Source organism: Dryobates pubescens, chromosome 2 (assembly GCF_014839835.1).
Source record: "Dryobates pubescens isolate bDryPub1 chromosome 2, bDryPub1.pri, whole genome shotgun sequence".
Taxonomy (NCBI): Eukaryota; Metazoa; Chordata; class Aves; order Piciformes; family Picidae; genus Dryobates; species Dryobates pubescens.
This window is the reverse complement of record NC_071613.1, coordinates 22,649,006-22,670,202: the sequence shown is the minus strand read 5'-3', so window position 1 is coordinate 22,670,202 and position 21,197 is coordinate 22,649,006. Positions and strand designations below refer to the sequence as shown.

The following is a 21,197-nucleotide window of genomic DNA, read 5'->3' as shown; positions in this document are numbered from 1 at the left end:
TCAGCTGTATTTTCTTATACATATGGTTTGAGAGTGAATGAGAGCTTTGGGAAATAACAGCAAAATAGAACTGATGAAATAAAATTGGGAGAGTACCTGCATAGGAGATATTGTGGGAGACAAATGGCTCAGGAATTCTTATTTGCATCACCAAGGAGCAGCATCTATGCATCTGGCAGGTTGCTCACTAATATTGCTTGTTTATGAAAGAGAATCTGATTTAAAATCCTATTTTATTTTTCAGATTTTTGTTTTTAGAGTTTGAAAACACCATCTTGCAGGTGACAGTGAATAACAGCTATCACCCTTACCTGATGTGTTTAATAAATGCCACCAGAGATGAAGACGGCAAATTGACAGGTAATCATGATTTCATTAATGTTGTGGGACCTCAGCTGGAATATATTGTGCCTGGCTTTTCAAAGAGTTTTGTTTAATGACGGGAAGGAATGGTGCTGCATGGTTTTATCTGCTGGCAATTAATTGGAGCTGTGAGACCTGGGGAAGACGGACTCCTTTTTTGTTTGAGTTATGTCACATTGCTGATACAAGTTTTCCATCCAACTCTATCCAAAAGGCTCATCTGCTCTTTGCTGTGTGATGACAGGTTGCTGACACTCAGATAAAGAAATCTTACAAATAGAAAACTATATTCCCTTTCCCACTTCGTGTACCCATAAGATAACAGCTGTTATTTTTGAGAGTTAACATGGCATTTCACATAGATACTCATCACCTGAGCTTATTGTAAAACCTGTGAGGTTTATCTGCTCACAGAATAGAGATAATGTCTGTACTCTGAAGGACACTGACAAAAATCCTGCTACCAGTGTGGGATGGATTTCTTTAGGACCAGAGCACCTACTCAGACTGGATCCATTATAATCCAGATTACAACCTATGTCTTGCTCCATGATTTCAGAGTTCCTGAGACATGTGATTATGGTGGAAAACAGCAATACTCAGCAAGTCTCAGAATAAAATGTACTGATATGTCTGTCTGTGAAGTTTCTGCAAGTCTGATGTTTCTGTCTCAAGTAACTTCTGTTTTCTTCCTTGCACAGAAAACATCACACTGCTTTTGAAGCAAGCTCATCTGAAAAAGAACTCTTTTATGCAAAATAATACCTCTGAGAAACATTCATCCATACCAGAGCTCCTGAAGCTAAAAGTGAGTCTGCTTAAAATGCTGACTTGAAGGACATCCTGCAGAGATACATGAATGTGCAATAGAAGTTTTTAAAAACAGTATATGGAAAAAAAATGTTTCTTAAAAGAACAGCTGAGAAAAACTGGGATTGAAACTCTGTTTTCTGCCTGCTGCCTTAATTTAAAGATCACCATTAAACTGGTCTGAGGAAATTGTTCTTATATGAATCCCCAACCAGGGTACATCCATTTTTCTGAGTAGGTAGAGGTGACTCTATCCACCCAGGCTTTTGTTTTCTATAAGCCATCCCAAAATGTTGAGCACTGCATAGGTTGCCAGTGGCACCATATTCCATACAGATCGGTGCACAAGAACTTTTGAAGTTCAGTACATTGAGACTTTGCAAAGCACCTTGCAGAGCTGAGATCATTCTGGGATGCCTCAGCTTCCTTTAAGAAGTACATAGGGAGGAGTGCTCAAAGGCACAAAAAGCAGTTAGATACTTCTGCCCTGCTGAAAATCAGTGGAGTTGTGCATACTCAGTTGGCAGTTACAAGCATTACTAACTTAGCTACCACTGTGCCTAAGGAGCTATACTGACACCAGAATGGGTGGAGTCCAAGTCCCCACAAGCTCCCTTAGCTCTAGACATCTCTTAACAATGGAATAGTTTCTGAGGTTAAGCACCTAAGCAACACCCATTCATGGATTTCCCTCACCAACTTTGGATTTGACAATGCCTGGTTTGGACAAAATACTTCTTACACCATAGATACATGATAGCACTGAAAGCATGAATGCTCTCTGTTTTTCCATATAAGAAACAGAATTTTAGAAGACTTTTGGAAAAGGTAACTATGAAATACTGTTGCTGCCTGGTGTATCTGTAACAACAATACAATGAGCCTGGTACTTAGAGGCACAAACCAGATAATAGTTCTTGCCAGGTTTCTTCTGCCTGGTGGCCAGCACCAGAATAAAAGGACACAGTCTCAAGCTGCACCAGGGGAGGTTTAGATTGGATGTTAGGAAGAAGTTCTTCATAGAAAGGGTGATTGGCCATTGGAATGGGTTGCCCGGGGAGGTGGTGGAGTCACCATCACTGGAGGTGTTTAGGAAGAGACCGAATGGGGTGCTTGGTGCCATGGTTTAGTTGATTAGATAGTGTTGGATGATACGTTGGACTCGATGATCCCAAAGGTCTTTTCCAACCTGGTTAATTCTATTCTATTCTATTCTATTCTATTCTATTCTATTCTATTCCATTCCATTCCATTCCATTCCATTCCATTCCATTCATCATGTCAGACAAGAGGAAATCCCATAATAGAAGAGTGGGCAAAGGACTGTAATATTACACAAGCTGGCAGATGTGGAAATCCTGACTTCTAGCCAACTCTGTTTCGTATGCTGTAGTAGAGATGACCAGGTGGTATCTGAAAGGCTAAACCTGTTGCACATGCTAGATTTACTTGGCCTCTGGGAGGATTAATTAGTCAATGAGTACATCCAAATGGAGTAATGCTGTGTAAGCTTGTTGGGCAAAGGAAATGATATGTTAAGGCTGGCAAGATTTATGAGATCCTGTGCAATGTCATGTAGCCAGAACTGCTACAAACTCACATAGATTTGAATGAATACATAGAATACATAGAATACATAGAATAAACCAGGTTGGAAGAGACCTTCAAGATCATCGCATCCAACCCATCAACCAATCCAACACCGCCCAAACAACTAACCCACGGCACCAAGCACCCCGTCAAGTCTTCTGAAAACCTCCAGTGATGGCGACTCCACCACCTCCCCAGGCAGCCCATTCCAATGGGCAATCACTCTTTCTGTATAGAACTTTTTTCTAACATCCAGCCTGAACCTCCCCTGGTGCAGCCTGAGACTGTGTCCTCTTGTTCTGGTACTGCTTGCCTGGGAGAAGAGACCAACATCCGTCTGTCTACAACCTCCCTTCAGGTAGTTGTAGAGAGTAATAAGGTCACCCCTGAGTCTCCTCTTCTCCAGGCTAAGCAACCCCAGCTCCCTCAGCCTCTCCTCGTAGGGCTTATGAGGAGATGATTGTTGTGTTCTATTGAATAAGAATACACACACACATTCATATACACACACACAAATATATATATATGTGTATGTATGTATGTATTTTAATCCTAAAGAAGAACAGAAAGGGACAGCTAGATTCTTCAAAACTTGTCTTTTATAATTCTGTCATCTAATTGTTTCCTTTGAAGATCTCTCATCTTCGGGATCTGACAGCGCTTCTTTGTGACTATGAGAGCTTTAAGTCAATACAGCATATTTGCCATCTCCCTGATGTTAGCTTTGGAGAACTGTGTGAACAAAGTCAGTCTCATGAGCAGCTCCTCCATGCTATTGAAGTGAGTAATCAAGTTGTGACCAATGTACTGAATCATAGAAGAATCTCCCAAGAGCTTCAAACTGTACTGATTGGGAATGCCACAAACATCCAGACACAAATGAAATGGTGAGGCTCTCCTTCTGAGTTAGACTGCTTTAGTATTCTATTTATGAAAAGATTAGATGTCTCCTTTCTTTCTTTTCATATTCCTAATTTTGCTGGTGGTTCTGTTTTTTTTCAATTTAGGTTTCATGAAAATGTACCAGAAATTGCTTTCTTTCAAGAGATTCCTCAATATGTCACTGCTTTGAATTCCATGTTGAACATGACTGAGAATTTAACAGATTCTAACAAGAAAGGTAGTTCTCTATATTTGCTTCACAATGTTGGTAAACATCAGCACTGGTACCATATTTTTTTCTGGAAGTTCCGAGACTTGCTTAGCTGCCAGGAAGAAATTCTATTAATGAAATATCCATTGACATGTCCTTGGGATCCTTTATCTAGGGCAATTCCAGAGCATGTTCTAGACCACCCTTTATTTTCTCTACAGCCCAATGTGGTGAAAGTCCCAAATCTTTGTATTTGAGCAACTTTTTCAATCCCTAGATCTGTCAACTTCAGTTCACAAATTAGACTGTAAAACCTAGGAAATATGACTCTATTTTAAAAGTTTGGGGTTTTTTTTTCTTTGTTTGTTGTTTGTGGGTTTATGTTTGTTTGTAGGGATTTTTCCCCCTTATCAGCAGTGAGATACCGCACTGCCATATTTTATCTAAGGTTTCTGTGTGCTTGAAATTGTTGTATGTCTGAAGAAAGCTGTTACATCAGTTGTTTGGTTGTTCTTTGTAGAAAAGTTAGGAGGTGTCTTTAAAAATGTGGACCAGCTCAAACAGGATCTGAAAAAAGCAACAAGAATGTCCATAGCCAGTATCGATGCTCTTTTGGAAGCATCTCTCCCAGAAAACAGCAGCCAGGTAAGTTTGCTCTCTTCCTGGCAAGAGATTTTGTTGCTTTCTACCTCTCAGACCACTAAAACTAGAATATGTTAGTGAATGCAGCTAAGCAGATCACTGAATGTGTGATAGAACAGAGAGGCAGATGAACCCACAGGAGTAGACCTTTGTGGTGGGTGGAAAATTCCCCCTCAAGATTAAGTTTTCCAGACCAGCTCAGTTGGAAGCAAATGGAAGCTGTATTTACAAGCAAAACTACAGTCTACAATGGAATGCAGTGAATATGTACAAATACACAGTATTTACAATTAATGAACAGCACAAGAACCCCTCTGGCCAAGGACCAGGGGAAGCTACTAGCTTCTCCCTCCCTGCCTCCCACTTATCCCCCTGCACAAAAGGGACGAGAGACAGAAGCAGAGAAGTTAATGCCAGTCACAACCAAAGCAGTGCAGCCAAGGTCAACCAGAAGCAAGTTAGTATCTCCCAGCCTGAGGAAGTGAGAAGAGAGAGAAAGTGCTAGCTTAAGTCTGTTATCTTTCCAATGGGACTGTTTAGAACTATCATTGTTTCCCCTTTTACACCCAATAGTGAATTATTTACATTTTACTAATTTCTGTTCAAGATCTGTGAAAAATTTTTGTAAGGCATAGCCTAAAACTACCACAACAGTATATCATGCTGTGGATCAAAGCAGCCATCAGAAATGCAGTAAGAGCAGTCACTGACGTCACTTCAGCCATTGGAGACTGTGGTGGTTCGAAAGGAAAGGCTTTGCTTTCCCTCCCCCACTGAGAAAGAAACCACGGCTAAACCCAGTCGGAGAAATGAGATTATATTTTACAAGGAAACAGATTCTATGTAACACAACAAATACAGGTATTTTACAATATATACAGGAATATACAGCAAATGAACTCAACCAGAAACCAGACCCCCCCCAGAGGGGGCTTCCCCCTGTGCCCCCTTCAACCCCCTACCTCCCTTCTCCCCCAAAAGAGGTAGAAGAAGAGACGAGGACAGTTAACAGGGCAGGAAAAGAATAAAGGCCTTGCACAGGGAGTTAGTATCTTATCTTAGTTGGCCAGAATCCCAGAAGCAGATCCAGCCGAAAGGGACAGCGAAGGAAGGAAGACTGAGAGAAAGTTCCCAACTCCCCTGGGTCCAATCTCTCCTCCCACAATCCTACCAATGAAATTCGTTTAGAAAACCAAAATATTTTACAAACATTTAGCCAGTGTGCCCCTTCCTTAAAGGCACAGCGTCAAACGGCCACAATCCACCCCTTCTAAACAATTTCATTGGTCGTTCGCACTGTCCATCCAATCGGAAACAATATTTACAGTTCGTGAGTAAAGTTCATAGTCCGTTCCGGCTATACTCAGATGTAGATGATTCATAAGTCCAAAAAAGTCAAGAAATAAGAAAATGGAAACCAGCTTGTCTCTCCGCAGACGAAGTGAAGAAAAGGCAAACAGGAACACAGGGACTCTCAGTTGACTCAGGGCTCTCAGGGCTCTCAGGGTTCGTGCATGGTAGATTCCTCAGGGATTCTTCCTTTGGGCGCGTTGTAGCTGTACAACAGTCTGAAATTAAACTCTTTCAGCTAAAGTTAAATTTCTTTGTGGAATACACTGAATTTGACCATTCTCTTGCATTACCCAATAAGTGTGACCCGGACCTTCTGCTGAAACCACCCCTCGGACAGGTTTAGCCTCTCCTGAGTGCGAAAATACCCAAACAGTTTTACCTAACAGATTCTTTTCTCTAACAACAGGAACTCTATCACCTTCTACTCTCCGTAGCAAATCTGAATGTGCCGGTCCAGCTCGGTTCACTGAACCTCTACTATTCACCAGCCAGGTTGCTTGTGCTAAATGCTTTTCCCAGTTTTTCAAAGATCCACCTCCCATGGCTTTGAGAGTGGTCTTCAACAAACCGTTGTAGCGTTCAATCTTCCCTGCAGCTGGTGCATAGTAAGGAATATGGAAAATCCACTCAATACCGTGCTCTTTTGCCCAGCTCTTTACAAGGTTGTTCTTGAAGTGAGTTCCGTTGTCTGACTCAATCCTCTCTGGAGTTCCATGTCTCCACAGGATCTGTCTCTCCAGACCGAGAATGGTGTTGCGTGCAGTTGCATGTGGAACTGCATAAGTTTCCAGCCATCCAGTGTTTGCCTCTACCATAGTAAGCACGTATTGCTTACCAGAACGAGAACGTGGTAGAGTGATGTAGTCAATCTGCCAAGCTTCACCATACCTGTACTTGGACCATCTGTCACCATACCACAAGGGCTTAATTCGCTTTGCCTGCTTAATAGCAGCACAAATGTCACAGTCATGGATGACTTGTGTGATAGCATCCATGGAAATGTCTATGGATCTGTCACGAGCCCATTGGTATGTTGCATCTCTGCCTTGATGTCCTGATGAATCGTGAGCCCACCGAGCTAAGAATATCTCACCTCGGTGTTTCCAGTCGAGATCAAGTTCAGAGTCCTTGTCTACTTGAGAAACTCTTGCAGCTAGATCTGCCTGATGGTTGTGCTGCTGTTCCTCAGTAGCTTTGCTCTTGGGAATGTGAGCATCAATGTGTCTCACTTTCACTGGAATTCTCTCGATTCGATCAGCAATGTCTTGCCACAGGTCGGCTGCCCAGATGGGTTTTCCTTTCCTCTGCCAACCATTCTTCTTCCAGTTCTTTAGCCAACCCCATAGAGCATTGGCTACCATCCATGAGTCGGTGTAGAGATAAAGCTTTGGCCATCTCTCCCGTTCAGCCACGTCGAGAGCTAGCTGGACAGCTTTTACCTCTGCAAACTGACTGGATTCTCCTTCTCCATCCTTCGCCTCTGCAACTCGGCGTATTGGACTCCACACTGCAGACTTCCACCTTCGCTTGTTCCCGACGAGACGACAGGAACCGTCTGTGAACAAAGCATATTTCTTTTCATCATCAGAAAGGTCATTGTAAGGAGGAGCTTCCTCAGCACGAGTTACTCTCTCCTCTGGAGGTTTAGCACAGTTGGCATCTTCAGGCCAACTTGAGATCACCTCCACCAGACCAGGTCTTTCAAGATTTCCCATTCGAGCTCTCTGTGTTATCAGGGCCATCCACTTAGACCAGGTGGAATCTGTGGCATGATGTGGTGTGGAACCTTTGCCTTTGAACATCCAATTCAAAACTGGCAATCTGGGAGCTAAAAGAAGTTGTGATTCAGTTCCAATCACTTCAGAAGCTGCTTTCACTCCTTCATAGGCAGCTAGAATCTCTTTCTCTGTTGGAGTGTAATTAGCCTCTGAACCTCTGTAACCTCGACTCCAGAAACCAAGAGGTCGTCCACGTGTCTCACCTGGAGCTTTTTGCCACAAGCACCAGGTTGGACCATTGTCACCTGCAGCCGTGTACAAAATGTTCTTAATGTCTGGACCATCTCGGACAGGTCCCAGACCCACTGCTTGTACCACTTGCTTTATCTGGTCAAAGGCTGCTTGTTGTTCAGGTCCCCAGTGGAAACTGTTCCTCTTTCGAGTCACATCATACAGAGGTTTCACAATCTGACTGTATCCAGGAATGTGTAGTCTCCAAAATCCCACTATCCCCAAGAAACGTAGAGTTTCTTGCTTGTTGGTGGGATTTGCCATGGTAGAGACTCTGTTTACCACATCCACTGGAATGTGTCTGCGTCCATCCTGCCACTGCACTCCCAGAAACTGGATCTCTGTGGTAGGACCTTTCACCTTGTCTCTCTTGATGGCAAAACCTGCATTCAGGAGAATGTCCATGATTTTGTTGCCTTTCTCGAAGACTTCCTCAGCAGTTTTACCCCAGACGATGATATCATCGATGAACTGGATGTGTTCTGGAGCACCACCTTCCTCCAGAGCATCATGGATTACTGCATGACAGATGCTGGAGCTGTGGATCCAGCCCATTGGCAGTCTGTTGAAAGTGTACTGGATTCCTCTCCAGGTGAAAGCAAACTGAGGCCTGCATTCCTCTGCTATGGGAATAGAGAAGAAGGCATTAGCAATGTCTATGGTAGCATACCATTTGGCCTCTTTGGATTCCAGCTCATACTGGAGTTCCATCATGTCTGGTACTGCTGCACTCATAGGCGGAGTTACTTCATTCAGGGCTCGGTAGTCCACTGTCAGACGCCAGTCTCCATTCGGCTTTCGCACAGGCCACACTGGACTGTTGAAAGGTGAATGAGTTTTGCTGATGACTTTCTGACTCTCCAACTGACGAATCAGATTCTGAATGGGCAACAAAGAGTCACGGTTGGTTCTGTATTGTCTGTGATGCACAGTCTGAGAAGCAACCGGCAATTTAATGTCCTGAATCTTGTGTTGTCCCACAACTGCAGATTCATCAGAAAGTTCAGGTCTAGCAGACAGCTTCAGTTTTTGTCCATCAATTTCTACAGAAGCTACTCCAAAAGCCCATTTGTAACCTTTAGGGTCCTTGAAACGCCCTTCTCTCAGAAAATCAATTCCCAAAATACAAGGTGCATCAGGTCCGGTCACAACTGTATGCTTCTTCCACTGCTTACCAGTTAAACTTATATTAACCTCTACCTTACTTAACTCTTGAGATCCACCAGTGACTCCCAGAATAGTTATAGACTCTGATCCCTGATAATTTGATGGCAATATGGTGCACTGAGCTCCTGTGTCAACCAAGGCCCTGTACTTCCGAAAGTGTGAAGTGCCAGGCCACTGGATGTACACATCCCAATAGATTCTGTTATCTCCATTATCCCTCTCCTCCCCCTGGCGGGAGGCAGGGCACCCCTAATTGTGGGGAACATTTCCACAGGTGCAACGAGCACACTGTGCAGTGTTAGAACTGGAGTCACTGTTGGAGCTGTCATTGTTGTCCTGGGGAACTGTGGAAGTAACAGCTACCCTTCTGGTATTGCTACCTCGGGTTCTGCCACTTTGCAGTTCCCTCAGTCTCCTGAAAAGATTAGAAGTTGGTTGACCATCCCACCTGTTCATGTTCTCACCAAACTGATCACGTAGAGTTATCCAAATGGTCCTACGTGATTGCCTTGGTGGTCTGTTTTGGTTTGGCCTGTTTTGGAATGACCTCCTTGGAGGATGTCTATTCCTCACAGCTGAAACCTGCACCCACCTGGAGGAAGAATTGGAATTATCTCTTTGTGCCAATTGGCATATGGAATCTTTGATTTCATCCTTCAGCTCTCTCATGCAATCCTTTATCTCACTAGACAGAGCTTTAATGGCTGAAACCAAAGAAACACGTGTCATACTATCATCCAGTTGTCTTAGTTGATCAGTGAATTGGCCAACCGTAGGAGGATCTCCACCATAATTTCTTGCCACAATTCTACTTGCCAGAATGTTTGCATAATTGGAAGGAGCAAGTTTGATGAGCTTTTTAGCAAGACCAGCTGCCACAGGAATGTCGTCAGGATTCAGAGTATGATGGTCACCATAGAGTATCTCTCTAATGGCAAACTCTTTCAGACGCTTAATTCCCTCATCTATGGTAGTCCAGGGCTTAGGATTCCATGGAAGGTCATCTCGGGAAGGGTATCTCAGGGAAACTGCCATTAAAAGGCGTATCCAGAGATTAACCTTACCGAGAATCCTGGCTAGATGTCTGTCTATTCCATTATCCTTTGAGAGAGTTCCTAGCTGGGCTGCTGACTTGTCTCCAACTATTAGAGCTGGAGCACCTGTATCATAACACCTAGCAAGCCAAGATAGGATGGGTTCCTTATCTGCTCTGAGGTAATCTTTGCGGACATTGCGAATCTCCTCCCTTGGTGACGAGCAGCTCTGCAGGTCATCCTCCTCTTCATCTATCACATCTTCCTGAACGTTTTGTCCCCATAATCCTGCTGTCACTCTCCTAAGGACCTCTTTAAGCTGAAAAGCGCCACTGCCAGCTGCTGTCTTAGCGGCATCTCCATCCTGTGATGATCTCAATAACTCAGCTATATCTCTAAGACAAATCTTCTCCTCATCTTCAGCAGGCACTTTCCTAGCAGAGGTTCCCTCACCAGGATCAGTCTCCTGCTCTTCTCCTCCATTAGCTCCACTAGCTCCTGGATCAGCTTTGGCCTTTCCACCTCTGGTCTTTAAGACTGCTACTTGTTTAACTGGAGCTGTGTTTGAATTTACAGCCATCCTGATAGAAGCTGACAGGTCCTGATCTAAATCAGCCGCCGTGGGGGCCCCTTCCGGTCCTGTCATGGCGGACGGAAATGACCTTGCCTCACTACCGGTCGCCATCTTGGGAATGGGAGCCGCCCCTGGCTGCTTGCCAAAGTCATAGAGTGGAGCATTTAAGGCTGCTTTGCCAATAGGTTTTGCTATTTTTCTAACTGACGCAGCCCCTTCCTCGTCACTCGAGGACTCTGGGGCAGATTTAGAGGAACGCCTACGCTTCCTAGATTTTTGCTTAATCACAAAACATGGTCGAGAAACCTTTTTCTCTATATATAGAGCCCACAGCAGACACACAATAATTATCAGCAACAGCAGGATTACACCTGTCAAATAAATCACCTTAAGATCCCAGCCAGCACTTAAAGTTACTCTTTGACCTCCTGAAGTGTTAAACTCCCTTATCTCGATCGGCAAAGTGGAAGACGTTCTATTGCCATAATTAGTGAGCCGAAAAAAACCCAAACAGTGTTTATACAACAGCTGGATCCTATGCATAAACCACAAATAGATTTTACGCATTAAATATTTACCTATCTGGTCTAACATCAACCCGATGCAGTACCGGTAGACCAACATGCCACAGACCGAGAAGAATAAACGTTCTAAAACCCAGAGCACCTTCATTTCGTTTCTCCGGCTGAGACAAGCAATAAATCAACTTAATTACTTAATTGCCCGGCCCCACGTTGGGCGCCAATAAAAAAAGTGTGTGGTGGTTCGAAAGGAAAGGCTTTGCTTTCCCTCCCCCACTGAGAAAGAAACCACGGCTAAACCCAGTCGGAGAAATGAGATTATATTTTACAAGGAAACAGATTCTATGTAACACAACAAATACAGGTATTTTACAATATATACAGGAATATACAGCAAATGAACTCAACCAGAAACCAGACCCCCCCCAGAGGGGGCTTCCCCCTGTGCCCCCTTCAACCCCCTACCTCCCTTCTCCCCCAAAAGAGGTAGAAGAAGAGACGAGGACAGTTAACAGGGCAGGAAAAGAATAAAGGCCTTGCACAGGGAGTTAGTATCTTATCTTAGTTGGCCAGAATCCCAGAAGCAGATCCAGCCGAAAGGGACAGCGAAGGAAGGAAGACTGAGAGAAAGTTCCCAACTCCCCTGGGTCCAATCTCTCCTCCCACAATCCTACCAATGAAATTCGTTTAGAAAACCAAAATATTTTACAAACATTTAGCCAGTGTGCCCCTTCCTTAAAGGCACAGCGTCAAACGGCCACAGAGACCAAGAACCATATGGTCTCTTTGGCTGTCTCCAGTAGCTGGTAAGCAGCCATGCACTGCTTGGTGAGTGGTTAGTCCAATCCATAGCGAGGGCACAGTTCACTGTATCAGACTGATGAGAACTGAGTGGGGTCCTTGGTGGAGTCCTCAGCACTGAGAAGTTGTTGCTATCCAGATGGTAAAATACATTTCTAATGACAATTTGTGAGAGTGCTCAATGTCCAAAAATAGCCATCCATAATGAGAGATGAGCTTGACTTCCTCAGCCTCCTGTGCAAGCAGAGCTCCAGATGCTGTTCCCCTTCCCAACCATTTTTGTCTGGACTGAGCCCCAAAGAACATGCTGTTTCCCAAACTTGACATGCGTCTGCCAGTGTGAAATTGAAGCCACAAAAAACTTTTACTACGGTGCAAGATGGGCAGTAAAACACAATCTTTAGTATTTGTCCCTTGGAGCAGGACTAACAGGTAGACATTTTCTGGTTCTCAGGGCTGCAGTATGACACTGTAGAAAGAATAACAGCAAGTCAAGATTAATCCATGCATATTGGAGCAAGCAGTCTACCCCCTAACAAATCTCTTCTTTTGTGCAAACACAGCTCATTTCTCAGATTCTCCAGCTGGAGTCTTGTAGCATGCGTCCTGCTGACCCACAGCTGCAAATAGCAGTGGAGGAGTTCTGCAATCTCTCTCTTTCAGAGAGGACTCGTGAGACCTACATCCTGGGGGTCACTCTGCTACGACACATAGACATTTACAATTTCTTATACAAGGTTAGTGCTGGATTTGTAGAGTGCTTTCTGTAGTCTCTGCTGCATGTAGTGGCTGAAAGGTCATAAAATATCATTGCAGTGGCCAGAAGCTATGCTGATTTACACAAGCCAAAGATCAGGCTTTGCTCGTGCAGTAATTTTTATTGCATATCCATGCTGTGACAGTGTGGATATAAATGAGGATCCCAGCTGGTGTAAACCAGCAAACCTCATTTAAAAGCATTGGTCCTACTCTAAATGCCTCCCTATCTGCTAGTACCATTTATATGCTGTCACAACCTCTTGAACATTCCCAGCTGAGTACAGGCTTCCCAAAAACAAAGCTAAATTCTTTTACTCCCAGGAAAGGGAGGCCCTGGAAAAATGTCCTGTAATATGTATTTTCCTAATCTAGTTGGCACTGACAAATTGTTAAATTATAGAAATATCCCACACACACAACTATGGAAACAGCATGAAATGTGTATTGAATACAGATTTGAAAATGCTACAGAAGTGATCCTGGGGGAGAAAAAAAAAAAGTTTTTAAAATGAGAATGCAAATGAATTTTACTCAGGTCAGAAGCCACTCGTAGTGTTTGGCATCTGTGTTGTGCAAAGTGCTCCTGCTTCGATACCTCTGATAAACCTGTCCCAACAGGAAGTGTTTTGCAACATGCAATGTTCAGCATAGGTAATATTCAGGGAGTGGTTTGCAAAAGCACTTGGGGATTTAGGAATACCAACTCCATTCATTTCCCATGGGACTCCTGCTCCCTAATCCTCCTAACAGCTTTGAAAATCCCCCAGTCTTTGTCTTGGAGTTAACACAATGTGGGTGTGTAAACACATGTGGGCACAGATTCCTGCTAATCATAATTGATTTCCTTCCTGCCTCTTGTAGATGTTTTTCCCTAAGGAACTTCAGAAACCCGTGGATAAGATGTTAGGTCTTCTGACAAAAATGAAGTATTTCAGACATCAGGTTGAATCTGGTGTGGATCCACTGCTACAAGTCATTCATTCACTGAAAAAGCTCCGGCAGTCTAGAAATGTACCACTGACTAAGGTATGTGTAGTTTGCATCTGCTTTGGAGGCAAAGCACCACTGGAACAGTTTCCAAGGAATTTCTTAACCCAGAAGCCAAAGATGCATTAAATCATAGATTACTGATTCTCTTTTAAAGCAGCAATGTTCTGAGAAGAAGCTCCCTCAGACAGATAGGTTATCTACCTGGGAGAGCTTTGATTTGGAGCAGTGGGACCAGCATGTGCTCATGATAGCAGGAGGGACACTAGGAGCAAAAGTGGAGGGGAGGAGTCTTGAACGAGAGTACACTTACTACAGGGTACTGGAAATGTTAGCTTGGAGAACTGCCCACTAAAAGCTAACCAAACCCACCGAAGTCAACAGCAAAAATTCACTCTAGCTTTAGACTGCATCAGTTCACACCCAAAGGCCCATGACTGCCTAAAATGTTCAGTACATACCCATTCTGCTCTGACAGCTGCAGTGAACTTCCAGTATCTTCATCCAGTACTGGATCCAATCCCTCTCTGATCCATGGTCAATGACAGCATAGATCACAGGAATCATTCCTGGTAATCACTTTGCCTGTGCGTTGCAGAAGTGTGTGCGGGTAGGGGACGAATTCTGTCTTGTGACCCCAGGTCTGTATGTGTCTACAGGCACACATTCTAGGCAATTCCTGTGCATACATTATATTATATATACATTATATTATGTGCATACATATACACACATATACATATATATATGCATATATATATATACACATATACTTATATTATATTATATTATATTATTAGTCCCACATTGAACCTCATACCTGGAATTGAATTTACCACCTCTGTCATAGCAGAGGTTAGCCAAAAAGCATGATTTCCATGGAAAGTTCTTATTTTGTTTTATTTTAGTTTGTTTTATTATTTAATTTTATTTTATAGAGACAAAATTATCCTTTTGTTGTTTTTTTTTTTTTCTGCAGGCATTATTTAAACCAAACAACATTAGGATAACACATGGCACATTTAAGTCCATGTCAAAAGTCCTCTGCAACCAGGAGATCACACCCCTGTTTTTTGAGTCCTTGCTTCCAGATTTTGGAGACCCTGTAAACAACAGTTCTTCTATGGAGGATGTCTATGTCCAAAAGATGGTGGCAAAATATGGAATTCCTCAAGACTCCAGTAAGTGTAGCTTTTCCTTCAGGCAAAAACATTTCACTGCCAAACTCTACTGTTTCCAGAGAGACTCAGTGCTGAGCTGTGTCCCTGTGTGTGTCTGGAGGGCTGTAAGTGCTCATGATTTATGCCAGCTGAAGATCTGCACTGCCCTGATTATTGGTGGTTTATTTCCATAAATATTAGAAGGAAAGCAGCCTATCCTTGGCACTGCACTGTTTCCCATTTGTTGATGATCTGGTCTTGGGCCTGACAGGTCACTGCTTTTTCTTGATGTGTAGTTTTTTTCAGCTGCACTGACATGATTAGCTCCTCTGAGTTCACGAAACTCCATTTAACCTTCAAGTAGAGAATCTTGGCTCAAACACAGAGATTCTTGTCGTCTTGAATTCAGCAACAGGAGATCTTGGGGGTGCTTTTGTGAAGACACATTCATCAGGGAAGAGGGCTCTGAAGTAGTTTGCTGGACACAGCAATAAGCTGGGCAGATGGGAAAAAAATATGCTGGTAGCTTTCTCGTCTCTGATCTATTTGTTCTCTGTGCAATTTGTTTGCTTTTTCTCCCTCTGCAGCACCATTTTGCTTATCCTTTTACCTGGACCTGGTCAAGACCCCAACTGGAGCTTTAATTTGGTCTTTTTTAAAACCAATGGTGCTTGGGAAGATCCTTTATACACCAGATACAATAGAAACTCGAGCAATCATGGGAAAGGTACGGGTATCTTCACAGTACATCAGGATACACCCGCCCAAAAGGCCTGGCATTTGTCTAACACAGGCTTGTTTCTTTGAGAAGCAGAAGTTTATTTTCTAACTGTTTGGAGTATTCATGGAATCACAGAATTGTAGGTGTGGGAAGGGAACTTCTGAGATCATCAAGTACAACCCCCTGGCCAAAGCATTAGTCAATTTATCTTTTCCTAGTTGTGTTGCTGATCATATGAATCATCTTTTGTCTTTGAATTAATCCTCAAACCAATTGCTGTTGGTCTAATATTTATACTGCAATTTTTTTTAAGTTTATGCCCTTTAACCCCCATATTTTCAGCCATCTCTCTATTGAGAGATATCTCCCACAAATGCTATAACCAGTACTTGTTGGCAAGTAGATATCTGGCAGAAAGAAAACTGATACCCAGGACAGACTCCACATGTCACATATGAAGCTATATTTTAAGAACTTGTATCCAAAGTCAGTGTTTTAAAGGACAGTTTTGTGAACAGTGATAGGGTGCTAAGAAAAATCCAAAAGGAAATAAATTTGGTCTTAGCTGTTTTATTGATTTATTTCATTTTGAAAAGCTCTAATGTAATGAATAAATGAATCCTTATGTTGTGGGCTTTTTTAGTCTAATGCAACCCTGGAGCAGATGGCTGATCTAGCCCTGAAATCACAGGAGTGGCTGGACAAGTCTCCTGTCATCATGAATTCGCTGACTAAGTTAAACCAGACAGTTCCGATGATCAAGGTATGAGATCCTACCTCCTCTGTCTCTCCTGTGGGAGGGAATTGGGAGGATGGATTTCTCCACTGAAATAAACTGGAGTTCCAGGAACCTTGGGGATCTAGGTCAGTTGGGGAGACTCTTCTCAGGATTTTGTTCTGAACTTCACAGTTTCTGTGCATGCCTGCCTGATGCTGTGACAGAAGTCCTCCTGATGCACCTTTCCATGCAAATCCTCTCTCTGAGATGGTCTGTTTGTAATATGCTCCCCGGCACTGGCCATTCTGAGTCCTGCTGGAGGGCTAAGATGAGCAGGGAATGCTCTTCAGTTTGCAAATTAACTTTCTGCTTGATGGAGTGATCCAGCCAGCCAAGACCAGGCAAGAAATGACTTTTTCAGGAAATAAAACAGAATCTATAATAAGCATGTAGCTCTGGGTACACACATAAGAGCTAGAAGATGTCTTTGTACCTCGGTGAATGTAAATATAATTTCATTTTCCCCTCCTAAGAAGCCTAGCCTTGCTTGGGTACAGAAAGCAGTAAGCTGTAATGTTTCATGTACTTGCTTCCTATTCTCCACAGTAAAAATTGTCTTCTTTTTTTTTCTTAAAAAATGATGAAAATAAGATCTCTGGAACCTTAAAGCATTAGAAGTTAATTTCAGTGGCTGGAATTCATTCTAATTTCCATGGAACTGAGAGAAAATCCAGAGTGGAATATGCAAAAGTGAAATGAAATATTCTCTGCTGACTGCACTCATTGGTGGAATAAAGAGCTATTCAGCCAAACAAAGAGCTGTCTGCTGGTCTCCAAGCTACATTTGTGCTCTGGCCGTATCTGCAGGACTTAAACCAGACACAAATGAAATTTACTGCACCTTTAGAATAACAAAGATTAGTCCTGACTTTTCCATGGGACTCTAGCGCCTGGTGGAGACTCAATAGTCATCTTCCATTAACTACAAGAAACACTGGCTTGGGCTCACAGGGCTCTGTATGACATTTTCATAGCTAATATTGCAGAGTGGAAAATGGAAGATCAGGAAAGGAGTAGGAGGGAGTTGTACAAATGGTCCGTGAAGGCTTGTTATATTTTAGAAACATGCTGTGAAAGAGCTCGAGTAGCTTCTGATCGAACCAATGCTTTTCCCTTTTCCTTGTTGATAGAACACCCTGCAGAATCCCTTTGTGCAGGTGTTTATCAAGCTGATGGTAGATTTGGATGCAGCTGAACTGCTGAGTCAGATAAACAAACTGGGTAAGTTGTTCCACATTTGCTGCCCCTCTTATTGGTACCTTGGATCTGGAAGCTCCAGTGTCAGTGAACTGATATTGCTATTGTTTGGCCAGCATTGGATGGTTTAGTGCAAGGCAATCTCAGCTGTGATTCAAAAAATCTTGTGGTCTTTGGGAAAAGACTTTTAGAAAGCGAAGGGCTTGCATAAAGAGATGTTTGAAGGGTGTTGAGGTGATAATAGAATGGCAATCTCTGCAGCTGAGTGTGGCCACTGGAGGACACTGTTTCGCCATAATGATCTCTGCAAATGAGCTACCTGGGACTCTCCTGGGAAATGCAGAGAACTCACTTGCATCAACTTAAGAGTTTTTCAGAGCAGGGTAAAAAAAAAAAAGAAGGATAAGATAAAGGTGCTCAGGTTGATGAAGCCAGAGGCATCATCATAGGAGTTCTGCTGAAGTTTGCTGTTCTTGCATGGTCCTTCAAGGTGAGAGCTGCTGATCTGCACTGTGGGAGTCATCTGCTGACACCAGTGGTAGATACATTCTCTGTTAGTGCACAGCATAGTGATCATGCTCCCCTCCTAGCTGGTCTTATTGTACCTACCCACTCTCTCAATGAGTGGCCATACATGACAACATAAATGTGGGTTATGCCAGCAAAACACAGTATAAACCAAGAGTGGGTGCAGTCTGTTGCAGCCAGAAGACTATTTTCATATTGTTTATCATAACTCCTGTGTTACTTTGTGAGTAGCATCTTCTGTCTGGTAACTCCCTATAAAATCATCATGCCTGCAGCAGCTGTTCCATATTAGTTACACTGCATTATGCAGTCACCTTTTAAAACGACAGGAAACAGCAGCATCTCTATTAAAGTGCATTATCAGGTTTAGTACACACATCAGCACAACAGACATAACTTTTCCTTGATGAAGCACCTTCTCCCTTGAGACAGAATAGCTCAACAGATGAGTTGATAACACCAAAACCCATAAAATGTGAAATGAATGGTGAGCATCATATGCAGGTCTAAAACCTCAGCAGGTTAGTAGTGACTTCTCATTGGGGATGGCTGTCACATCCCATTGCTGGCATCCTCACAAAGGCAAGCTCATGATTAATATAAAATATTAATATAAAAATTGGGTTAACAGCATGCCTTCATTGCACTGCTAAGTGCAGAAATGTATTTTACACTTAAATGTTTAGTATGATGGGTTTCATTTTTCCTTTCTGGTGTCATTGTAAGGAGTGGGAGGATGTGATGGATTTTTGTGCCATGTGTAGTGACGCCTCCGTGTTTGGTTTGTCTGTTGTTATTTTTTTCAGATGATATTCGACTGGAGCTCCAGAACAACTCTGACATTGTTGATCAGCTGAATACATTAGCTACTCTTGCTGTGAATGTGTCCTCCTGTGTCTCGTTTAATCGTATTCAGGCAGTCAAAAACTTAGAGGAGCTGGAAATGGTGGCTAAAGAGCTCTTTCTGAAGAACGAGCTTTTCGCAAGTACGTGACTGTCTTGAATCCCCCTGTAAATTAGACCTAGCCTGGTAAAGGGTGAGAGTTCAGCACAAGAAATTTGCCTTTCCACCAGCAGCTGTTGTGGTCACAGCTCCTACCACACAGGAATCAATTTTGAGCAGGCATGTGTGGCACCTGAGCACTGAGACTTCTTTATGGCAGTGTTTTACAACACTCCTTTTCATACCTCCTCTTCCTTTAACACCTCTCCTGGCTGTATAGAAAGCTTTTGGTTTACTGGTGCTTTGGTTAATTCTCAGTTTGAATGAAATTTCACTACCCTCAGGAGATCTTCATGACAACTGCCTTCTTTCAGGCCCCCATGGGAAAAGATGTTTTGATCAAGAAAGAGATCATAGAATCACTAGATTGGAAAAGGCTGTTAAGATCATTGAGGCCATATAGGAGACATTTTATGAACTTTAAAGTTCATAAAGCTCTTGAGATGTTCTAGCAAAACACTAAAATATTATATTGGGTCTTCTCAGTCACACTTTTCACAGTTGTGGGATTGGATTTCAGCTTCAAATCAGACCACGGGGATGGGCAGGGCACAGTAGGGATGAAGAACTTATATTAACTTGAATAATATAAATTTGTCTTAATTTTTGAAGAATGCCCAATATCTCCTCAGTTAGGATTTTCTTGTAAGTCCTGTGACCTGTTTGGCTTTATGCATCATAATTGAGAGACAGATAGAAACAATTTTTGTTTTCTTGGAACTTCAGACACTGATAAAATGTTTGTCTGTTCCCACAGAAGCAGTTTTCTTCCAAGTTTGTCCTCCATTCCATCTTATGCTTTATACAGGGAATCATCAGTAAAAGTACTCTGGAGAGAAAAACTTCTGTGATATTGCCTCTCCTCAAACAGACATTTCAAAAGAAAACAAACCAAAAGTCCTATTTGTCAAAATGTATCTGCAGCACGCCATCTCCTAACAGGAACTTACAAGCTTTTATATTCTTTGGATGTCTCAGCGTTGCAGGACTTTGTGGGCACAAAAATAAGTGTATAGGTCATGAGCAATTTTCAGCACCACATTCCTGAGTTTTTTATGTTGCATCATCATTATGTGAGCTCTATTCATAGAGCACCTTTGGGCACTTTCATGAGAGGTGCCAAGTGACATATCTAACGAATACTCCCCAGTCCATGTTAGCAGCAAGATTTTTCCCAATGCAGCTGGTTGTTTTGAGAGCCTTTGCTCTTCTGAATTCTCAGTGGGTGAAGATTTAGGGGCTCTAGGGTGTATTTTGCACCCATAATCATTGTTCACAGTTGAAAGTACATTTGAAAGTAGCTGCAGTAATGTATAGTTTCCCCTTCTAGACCCTTGATAAGCAGCTTACCCATCTGAGCATTATTTGTGCAGAAAAGAAATGAAATGATGGATCGTAATGTAGAAAAAGCTTATAAAAATGAGTTCCTGCATATCTCTGTGAACTGCTCCTGTGCTGTTGACTGAAGGAAAGCCTTTTCCCTTTCTCTTCCAAGGTATCATTTTCAAGCTGCCTTCAAGTCATAGCAGCCCTGGACACTCAGTTTATGGGGACCTCGCCCTCCCTCCTGTGCTCAACTACACCATCCGAATGAGCAGCAGGATCACACAAACCACCAACAGGATAAGGGAGCGCATCTGGACTGTGGGTCCACACAACTCCACCTCGCAGAGCCAGATTTACAGCCGGGCATTTATTTACATCCAGGACAGCATTGAAAGAGCCATTATTGAGTTACAGACTGGCAAGAAACCAGAGGAAATAGCTGTTCAAGTCCAGGCCATGCCTTACCCCTGCTACAATAAGGATATGTAAGTTTGTGTGTGGCTTTTATCTTCGTGCTTTGTGTAAGCTCGTCTTGTCTACCTGGTGGATCTCACCAGCTCCACTGGTTTCCTTAATACCATGTTCATATGGCATAGAAATAGTTTCCTTTTCTGGTTTTAGGCTTGGGGGGGGCTTGATTTTTTTTTATGCTTGTTTGGTTGGTTTTGGTTTTGTTTTTTTTCATGTTGTTTGTTTGTTTGGTTTTGTTTGTTTGTGTGTTTTGTTGTTGTCTTTTTTTCCCCCCAAAGGTCTGAACAAACGAAGGAGTTTTGGATTCTGG

The 21,197-nt window shown here is 42.8% G+C and overlaps 1 protein-coding gene across 1 annotated transcript in view; it reads left to right on the top strand.

Annotated features, from left to right (window-relative positions):
* Positions 1 to 21,197, top strand: part of ABCA12 (ATP binding cassette subfamily A member 12) — a 102,508-nt gene that overhangs the window by 39,890 nt on the left and 41,421 nt on the right. Inside the window, exons 11-23 of the mRNA XM_009900836.2 lie at positions 245 to 360; positions 1,065 to 1,171; positions 3,397 to 3,650; positions 3,771 to 3,883; positions 4,377 to 4,501; positions 12,521 to 12,694; positions 13,578 to 13,742; positions 14,683 to 14,884; positions 15,451 to 15,590; positions 16,228 to 16,347; positions 17,493 to 17,583; positions 18,894 to 19,073; positions 20,586 to 20,901. Of these exons, the coding sequence (XP_009899138.2) occupies positions 245 to 360; positions 1,065 to 1,171; positions 3,397 to 3,650; positions 3,771 to 3,883; positions 4,377 to 4,501; positions 12,521 to 12,694; positions 13,578 to 13,742; positions 14,683 to 14,884; positions 15,451 to 15,590; positions 16,228 to 16,347; positions 17,493 to 17,583; positions 18,894 to 19,073; positions 20,586 to 20,901 (2,103 nt within the window). The remainder of the gene's footprint in view (positions 1 to 244; positions 361 to 1,064; positions 1,172 to 3,396; positions 3,651 to 3,770; positions 3,884 to 4,376; positions 4,502 to 12,520; positions 12,695 to 13,577; positions 13,743 to 14,682; positions 14,885 to 15,450; positions 15,591 to 16,227; positions 16,348 to 17,492; positions 17,584 to 18,893; positions 19,074 to 20,585; positions 20,902 to 21,197) is intronic.